General features: G+C 44.7%; 1 protein-coding gene across 1 annotated transcript; it reads left to right on the top strand.

Annotated features, from left to right (window-relative positions):
- The first annotated feature begins 5,020 nt into the window (after positions 1-5,020).
- On the top strand, positions 5,021-6,879 carry LOC136543712 (4-hydroxyphenylpyruvate dioxygenase-like). Its single transcript, XM_066536088.1, has 2 exons — positions 5,021-6,195; positions 6,768-6,879. The coding sequence occupies exons 1-2, from the start codon at positions 5,021-5,023 to the stop codon at positions 6,877-6,879; spliced, it is 1,287 nt and encodes a 428-aa protein (XP_066392185.1).
- Positions 6,880-9,554: the final 2,675 nt, after the last annotated feature.

The following is a 9,554-nucleotide window of genomic DNA, read 5'->3' as shown; positions in this document are numbered from 1 at the left end:
CAAGATCTCATCTTCACCAATCAAAGAAATAAGCAAAGAAAGAAAGGATGCTATGGATGCAGCGAATTGGGGCACTTTGTGGAAGTTTGTCCAAACAAGCCCACACCCAAGACAAAGAAGAAGGTGTGCAAGGACAAAGCCCTCACATCAATAAGGTCATGGGTTGATTCTTCAAGTGAAGAAGAAGACCATCACAAGAGGCGACGGCACAAGCACTCATCGTCAAGAACCTCACGTGTGTGCCTTATGGCACAAGGTAACAAAAAGTCTATCCCTAGTGATAGTGACAATGATAGTGATGATGAGCTACCTTCTTATGATGAAATTTTGCAAGAAAATCTTAATTTTGCTAAAGTTTGCACTAGTCAACAAAAGAAGCTTGAAAAATTAAAAGAAAAACTAAATAACTCACAACAAGCTTATGCTACTTTGCTTGAACAATATGAAACTTTTGCCAATCTTAATATGGAGCTATCTACTAAAATTGAGCAACTTGAGGCTAGTACAACAACAAGTACATGCACAATCAACGATGAGCAGCTTGTAAAGAAAAATGAAAAATTAAAGAAAAAGTTAGCTAGCTCACAAGATGCTTATAAAAGTTTGCTTGTTAAATTGGAAACTATGTGCAAACATTGTGATGAGCTAACTAATAAAGTTGCTAATCTTGAAGCCGTCGGTACTACCCCCACCGAGGCACCTAAAAAGGAAGGTTCTATTTTTGTCATGCCTAAAAAGGATGCCTCTACTTCTTGTAATGATTTATGTTTAGACTCACCCTTGTGCAACCAAGTTTATGTTGAGAAAATTGTTGTCAAAACATGCACACAAGAGGTCGCAAAGGAGAATGAGCAACTCAGGCAAGAAGTGGCTCACCTCACTAAGGACTTGACTCAAGTGAAAGGCAAGACGGAGCATGCCCAACTTCATCAAGATAGCACCGTCAAGGGAGTGAAGAAGCTTGATGAAGGACAAACCATGGTTTGCTATGTATGCCACAAGGAAGGCCACAAGTCCTATGAGTGCAAGGTGAAGTATGGGGGAGGAGCAAAGAAGAAAGAGAAAAAGCAAACAAGCAAGCTCTCTAACACCTACACAAACAAGGTGGACAAGAAGGCCTCCACACCACACTTGTTAAAGAAGAAGAAAAATGACAAGGTGGTTGCCATCAAGGTGAACAAGCAAGCCAACAATGGAGTCAAACACTTTTGGGTGCCAAAGGAAACCATTTCAAATATGAAGCACCAAGAAGGTTTGGATCCCGAAAGGGAAGTGAGGAGTCCGTTTGGACTTTGGGGAATTTGGAGGCTTGGTATAGTTTTGGGTGCATTTCATGGGGTGTATCACATTGGATTATGTCAATTGCCAAGTGGGTTAGTGAACACTATTGACCCAAATTCTCCTCCCCATGTTAGGTAACTAGATTTAATTTCTTACAATTTCAATAAGCATCTAGCTCCTTTTCATGCCTAGGTTTGCATTTGTGTGTTTAATCTCTTGTCTTGCATACACTAGGCATATCTTATGGTAGGCTTGCTCGGTTTTATTCTTAACCCTTGGAGCAAACCTACATGGTTTAAAATGTTTAGGAGCATGGCACATAGCTTGTTTTATAATTGTTCATCTAATATGTGCCAAAGTCCAAATTGTAGATAATTTCTCCCGAATATCACCTTCGAAAATGATTCTCACATTCATGTGATGTCATCTTTCAAGTGGTATTTTTTATTCTAAAATCAATGTGCATGTATCATACAAGTATTCCATACTTGTGTGCATAATTTTAGGGGGAGGTTACTCTACAAGTTGGATGCTTTGAGACTAACACATTTTTCAAGCTTATCATATGTGTAGTAGTCTCATTGCATGGAAAATGGAGTCCCCAGAGTTAAGCATCATACTTCAAATATCCACCACCTATTGCAAGTGGTATAAATCAAATTGGTTTCCACATGTGGTATTTCTAAACCGATATCATCATGTTGATTTCACTTTGGTACTTATATGCTTTCTCCATGCATTATATAGATTAAACTCCTTTGAGTATTAATTTGCAAATTATGCATAAACTACATTATCCATCATATGTACGCATATATTTAGGGGGAGCTTAGTCTATGTAATATGAGAGTCAAATTTTGTGACCTATTTCACTCCACATACAAAGGTTCACAAAGTTTGACCCTCCCTTGTGCTACTAATGTCTTCCTTTTCGGTGTTTGATTCCAAAGGGGGAGAATTTGTAGGACCAAAAGCAAGCCCGATCATAATAATTTACAAGTGGTAATGGTCCGAGAAAGGGAGGATAGTGGATTATGAAGTTAGGGGGAGGCTTAAATCCATAATGCCACATGAGGACATTTGCAAGGGCAAGATAAGTTTCCAAAGATGTTTACATGTGGTATCTTTTAGCATCATATAACCTTGCCCTTTGCATTGTATCCTAGCAAGTAAATGGTTTTTAAATTCCAAATTTTTTATTATTTGCTTGTTTTGGTCGTGTTATCATCAATCACCAAAAATGGGGAGATTGTAAGACAAATGGACCCTAGGCCCATTTACTTAGGATTTTGGTCTTTGATGACCAACACAACCAAATTGGACTAATAGATTTGCAAGTAATTGTTTTGTAGTTCAATAGGATGCAAAATGTGACTTGGGCGTAGGCGACGTGATGATCCGATGATCAACACCTCAACAAAGACATGTGAAGATGCATAGAAGACATACAAGGTCAAGCAAAGTCCAAGCACGAAGATTGGAACCAAGCCAGACCCAAGATCGCGAAGAAATGAGCCCGGCTGAGGTGACCGGACGCGGACCTATCAGTGACCGGACTCTCTGATCAGGTGCCAGGCAACAGAAGGCATCGGTAGCTATGACCGGATGCTGAGCAGTAATGACCGGACGCTGAGCAAAGCGGTGACCGGACCGGACGCACCGGTGACACTGTTCATCATCACGATAGTGTTTTCAGCGTGACCAGACGCAGCAGACTGGACGACCGGACACATGAAGTGAAGTGTCTGATCGAGTCCAAAGAGGTTCCAGAGTGGCACCAGCGCGATCGGACGCATCCGATCGATGATGACCGAACTCTGGCTGAGTCTGATCAATGCGCGTGCTCCAACGGTCGGGATGACCGGACGCGTCCGACCAGGATGATAGCAGCGTCCGATCAGTAGCAGAAATCTCGGTTTCGTCCCCAACGGATACTTTCTCAGTGGGGCTTATAAATAGACCCCCAACCAGCCATTTGGTAAGGGTGGAGCTGAAGAAACATACCAAGGGTGTTAGTACACCATTTTAGTAATCTCCACTTGCATAGTGCTTAATGATTTATTAGGTGATTAGTGTATGTGCTTTGGGAAGTGCTTAGGTTGATTAGACCACTGCTTATGCGCTTGCTCTAGGTTTAGGCCTAGTGTTTAGTGAGGTTTGCATACCTCTTACCACTCAGTCCTTGCGCGCACCATTGTTGTACATCAGAGGGGCTTGTAGTCTTGCGAGATCACACCAACCGCGTTTGTGGTGTGGCCGCCACTATGTATCAAAGGGAACAAGGCCCGCGGCGGTTCGGCCGGAAGCTTGATAGTGAAGATGGCGGGAAGCGGTCCAGGAGAGGCTTGCCGGAAGGCATACCGGAGATCGACTTGCGCGTGGGAAAGGCCCGGGGTTATTCACGGAGTTATCCAACCAGAAGCTTGGCCCTTGCGAGGAATTCCTTGCGAGAGGCTCCAATGAAGACTATGGGGAAGCTTGAGCGCTTCTCGATACCTTGGTAAAAATAATGAAGTCGTCGACGGAAGTTTGCATATCTCTACTTTACTCTTTAGCTTCCACATTTACATTGTTTGTATAACTCCTTTTGCAGTAGAGATAGCAACACACTAGCAAAACCGTAGTTGCACATTTAAATAGTTTATCTTTTGCATAGGTTTTGTTAAGGTTTAAAAAAGAGGCCATAGTTTAGAGTTAGAGTTTTAAGTTGCCTAATTCACCCCCCTCTTAGGTATCACGGTCCCTTTCAAAGAAGCTACCCTGTGTAAAAGTCGTGTAATTAAAAACTTTGCGGGAAGGTGATTATAGGAGTTTATCTAGGGAGACTAATGTAGAGTGTTTTTTATTGCTATAAAATCTTAAATTTGACTATAGGAGGTCGAATTGGCCAACTTACTTTGGAATGCATGTGTATGTATGTGGCTCCATATAGCCAACTTTGTGTAGCTGTTGAAAATAGATTGTCACAACATATGCGAACATTTTATATGTGGATATATAAATTGTGACTTGTATGATACTCCCTTCGTCTCTTTTTAACCGGCGCTCTTATTTCCTGAGAAGTCAAATGTAGTTAGCTTTGAGTATATATATAAGAAAATATTTATGATACATAATTAGTATTATTATAAATAGTTAAACTTATTTTTATAATATAAACTTATTTGAAAATATAAACATTGTTAAATTTTTGATAAACCTAGTCAATTTTTTTAAAAAAAATAAAGAGGGAGTAACAAACAATATCATCATATATAATGGTGTGGGAGGAAGAGATGGTGTTTGGGCATCCTGCACGGGAGGAACGTGGATTCGGTCTTTATATGGGAGGGTGCTAGGATTTGGCTGGGAAGAAGCTGCCCCTGTGTAAATAAAATCGTGTGAACTTCAATTACGACTTGCAAGATACCAAACAATAATATATGCATACACAACATCGATGGAGAAAACGCAAAACACGAGGTCGATGGTGTGAAAGCATGCGATATCGAGACCAAGACCCCGTACACTTGTTGCCTATATATAAACAAGCGAGGACACAGCACTGGATATACCGCTGAGCCACAAGCCCATAACACATTTACACAAGCTAGCTTAACTGCTGAAACAAACAGACATGATGAATGCCCACGCCCGCCTAGTTGTGGCCTCCACGGCTTTCACCCATGCCCTCCCGCCAAACCCTAAACTCTCCAGCAGCATCCGATCACGATGCACCCCACGCCGCCCATCGCTTCCGATGCCATCACTTCGACAACTCCCGACTACTCTCCAAGCAACCAAGACGCTGCACCCAACGACGACGCCCGTCGTCACCGCGGACCGCGCTGCCGGCAGCTTCGCTGGCACCGACCGCTTCCATGTGATCGACTTCCACCACGTCGAGTTCTGGTGCGCCGACGCCGCATCCGCTGCCGGCCGCTTCTCCTTCGCGCTTGGGGTGCCACTGGCTGCGCACTCCGATCTCACCACGGGGAACACCGCACACGCCTCCCACCTGCTGCGCTCGCGCTCTGGACCTCTCGCGTTCCTCTTCACCGCCCCGTACGCGCGGCACATCAGCGCCGACGACGACGCTGGCGCGACGGCCGCCGCTTCCAACTCCTCCCCCGTGGTGCCCTCCTTCTCGGCCGACGCCGCGCGTCGCTTCGCCGCCGACTACGGCCTCGCGGTGCGCGCCGTCGCGGTCCGTGTCTCCGACGCCGCCGAGGCGTTCCGCGCCAGCGTCGCCGCGGGTGCGCGCCCGGCCTTCTCCCCAGCCGAGCTCGGCCGCGGCTTCGTGTTTGCGGAGGTCGAGCTCTACGGAGACGCCGTCCTCCGTTTCGTGAGCTACCCGGCCGACACGGACGTAGCCTTCCTGCCCGGGTTCGAGAGCGTCGTGAGCTCATCAGAGTGTCCGGACTACGGACTCAACCGGTTCGACCATATCGTCGGCGGCGTGCCAGACCTGGCTCCGGTCGCCGCGTACATCGCCGGGTTCACAGGCTTCCACGAATTCGACAGGGTCAACGGGGACGAAATAGGCACGGCCGAGAGCTCGCTCAACGGCCTGGTGCTCGCCAACAGCTCGGAGAACGTGCTTCTCACGCTCCTGGAGCCGGTGCAGGGCACCAAGCGCCGGAGCCAGATACAGACGTTCCTGGACCACCATGGCGGGCCAGGCGTGCAGCACCTGGCGATGACCAGCGACGACCTTCTCGGCGCGCTGAGGGAGATACGTGCGCGGTCCTCCATAGGCGGCTTCGAGCTCCTGCCACCGCCGCCTCCCAGCTACTATGACAGTGTAAGGCGGCTCGCTGGGGACGTGCTGTCCGAGGCACAAATTAAGGAGTGCCAAGAGCTCGGCGTGCGGGTGGACAGGGCTGACAGTGGCGGAGTTGTGCTTCAAACCTTCACCAAGGCTGCTGGAGACAGGTAATAATCGCGTCCTTTGCATGCATGTTTTGTTGATACGTTGTCTGATTCACCTCAATCCACATGTGTGTTGAGATGAATTGGGGTGGAATTTAGTTCAAGTTTCACACCAATTCACCCCAACATATGTAAATTGATGTCAATCCGAGTACATTTAAACAAGGCCTAAATCTTCGACTAATTGCATCCATGTTCCCCTACTATATAAAACAACCTAGTACAGTACAAAAGAATCTATCCTTTATTATTTGTCTTAAAAAAAGCTATAACAATGAAACGTGTTATATATGCATGTTGACTTAAATATTCAACTAATTACATCAGTATTCTCTATTCTGGTACTACAAAAACCTAAGGTACTACTCTTTCATTCTAAATTATAAGTGTTCTGAGTTTTTAAAATACATAATTAATTTTATTTAAATACCTAGACATAGTCTATATTTAAATGTATAACAAAAATAATATACCTAGAAAACCTAGAACACTTTATAATTCGAAATGGAGGTAGTACTGTCCTTTTTTTATTTTTTCTTAAAAAAAGATCACAATAAAACTTGTTATATATGCAGGCCAACCTTGCTCTTGGAGTTTATCCAGAGGATCGGGTGTGTGGAGATAGATGAGAACGGGAAGGAGTACCAGAGGGGTGGCTGCGTGCCATCACTCGGCAAAGCTGGATAAACTCCCAGCTGAAAAAAAAAATTGTAAATTTCCCAGCTTTTCCGAGTGCCAACACTCGGCAAAGAAGTCTTTGCCGAGTGCCAGGGGTGTGGCACTCGGCAAAGCTGGGAAAAAATGCCGCAAAAAACAGCCACTTCCCCAGTTTTGCCGAGTGGCACAGCCTGGCACTCGGCAAAGAGGTCAATTTTGCCGAGTGCCACAGCCTGGCACTCGGCAAAGAGGTATATTTTGCCGAGTGCCACAGCCTGGCACTCGGCGAAGAGGTCAATTTTGGCGAGTGCCAGATGGTACCACTCGGCAAAGACTATTTTTAAAAAGATTTTTTTAAAAAAATTGTTTCTTTGCCGAGTGCTCAGCCCTGGCTCTCGGCAAACATTCAAATTTTGCCGAGTGCCAGTCCCTAGGCACTCGACAAAGCCGGCGTTAAATGTTGACGGCAGTTATTTTTTTGCCGAGTGCGGGCTTGGCACTCGGCAAAGACTTTGCCGAGTGTCGATTTTTGGTACTCGGCAAAGAAATTTTTGCCAACAAAGTCTTTGCCGAGTGCGGCACTCGGCAAAGCCTTTGTCGAGTACTTGCCTCAAAGAGGGCATCTGCAGTTGTGTTAGGAGCGTTAATCGCGGGATTTTTTGCGGCCGCTTGCATGGCCGTTTTCAGAGATCGTATAATAGAATATATAATTTTTAATTGGAAAATATTACATACGTAAGAGATCCAGTATCAATGCATACTTCTTAGTATAGGAGTATGTGTACATACAGCCTTAAGGGTATGTGTGCATACCAGAATTTAAACTTTTTTTAATGGAAACTAAAAACATATGTAAGAGTATCAATACATACTTCTTAATTAGGCAGTATATGTACATACAATCTTTAGAAAAAGTACGTATATATACCAGAACGTAAGGAAGTATTAATACTTACTCATCGTCAGAAGCTAACATGTATCAATACTGTAATTCTTAGTTTCAAGTGATACTTTAATTAATCTAAAAAAGTATGAATTGATACTACTGTTGTCTAAAAAAGTATCCAGTGATATTACAATATTGAAAGAAGTATCAAGTGATACTTTAATCTAAAAAAAGGTATCCAAAGATACTTAGATCTGAAAAACTATCAAGTGACACTTTGATCTCAGCATCTGGAAAAAAGAACGCAGGGTTGCAGCTCTCGTCATGCTGTTGACCACCATCCTCTGGTTTCCCAGATGATTACTGAAAGTCCAGCTTCACGATCGTTTTCATGATGGCCTCCAGGTATGGCGTATAGATGGATACGCTAATTGGAGAGTGGCCGGATACCCTGATCCAAAAACGAAACAAAGCACAACAAATTCAACATCGCCATTGCATCGGGCACATTATGCCTGTTGAATAAAAAATGTATGAGATCCGTGCTACTCCCAACTCTGTTGAACGGCAAGGATCACAGCAGGCAAGAGCATGTACCGTTGAAACAGAGAATATTTCCCGGGCTTGGTGGGAGAAATACCGAAGTATAAGATGTCGTCGTCCACCGTATACGTGATTTAGCGGGTTTGACTTGGTGACCCGCTAGGGAGTGCGGCACCCTTACGTACGCGGTTTAGAGGAGGGAGTAACTACTCTCGGGGACTAGATTTTTTTTTCATATATATATATATATATATATAGAGAGAGAGAGAGAGGTGTTTGGTTGCCTCACTCCTTGGCTCAGCGGGTGCAGCGGCTGCATCTGCAAAATCAGTTGTATCCGCTGATCCAGGCTATGTGGATGCAGCACCAGGGTCCACTCGTTAGAGACCGTCCTAGTATACTACTGGAGCCGTGCCTTTTAATCTGTCGTTCTCACATTTTGAAGAGTCAGACATACTTAACTTTGACTAAATATATAAAATAAAATATTAATATTTATAGTAATAAAATAAAATATTAATATTAATAAAATAAAATATTAATATTGGCATGTTGTTTAGATTGGTCAACTGCAGTAGCATTGCAACCCCACCGAGCTTGACGGTTGGAAACGAACGAAAAAAAAATCCCGTCCCGACCTTATTCATTTTCCATGTTCCATATTTTCGAAAAAATCTGGATGACGTGGGAAATGTCCTCTATTTGGCCCAAACACAAATGCACCGTGGCCCCATAAGGCCATAGCCAATACGCAGCCCAACTTTCCCTCGGGGAAAAAAAACGCAGCCCAACAATCCCCTAGAAAGCTACTAGCAGTCTGTACGTGTGCCCCATGGCCGAATAATCAATACGCAGCCCATCTATCTTCCCTCAACGCCACGCGTGTCGAGGCTTCCAGCTTGATGGAACTAGTTTGCCTCATGGGCTTCATGGCCCTGCTGTTGTGTGCGTTCGGCTTGATGAATACGTGTATGTTGTGATTGTCGACTCCATATTGCTGCTGCTTGGTGCTTGCACGTCTGCCATCTGGTGATGCAGGTGCCGAGTGCCCGTGCTGCTCGTGCTGTGCATGCAGCAACAAGCAGCAGTGGGCCATGAGGAGCTGTGGACATGCCATACTATCGATCAATCAAAGTAAAAGTCCTGAAAATGCCGAGTAAGCATGCTGTGTTCCAACATTAGTTCCCGGTTTCTGTCCGGTTCCATTGAATTTCAACCCGCATTTGTTCGCTTCTGTATATCCGCATATCGTGATCCCGTTTCCGTTCTTGACATT

The sequence above is a fragment of the Miscanthus floridulus genome, chromosome 3 (genome assembly GCF_019320115.1).
Source record: "Miscanthus floridulus cultivar M001 chromosome 3, ASM1932011v1, whole genome shotgun sequence".
Classification (NCBI taxonomy): domain Eukaryota; kingdom Viridiplantae; phylum Streptophyta; class Magnoliopsida; order Poales; family Poaceae; genus Miscanthus; species Miscanthus floridulus.
The sequence above is the reverse complement of the archived record's forward strand: the minus strand, read 5'-3'. Positions and strand labels throughout refer to the sequence as shown.

Bases quoted from the DNA above. Each gene is read 5' to 3' on its own strand.
- LOC136543712 (XM_066536088.1), top strand. From the start codon at position 5,021: ATGCCATCACTTCGACAACTCCCGACTACTCTCCAAGCAACCAAGACG. The intron at 6,196-6,767 runs GTAATAATCGCG...TTATATATGCAG, and splicing joins ACCAAGGCTGCTGGAGACAG to GCCAACCTTGCTCTTGGAGT.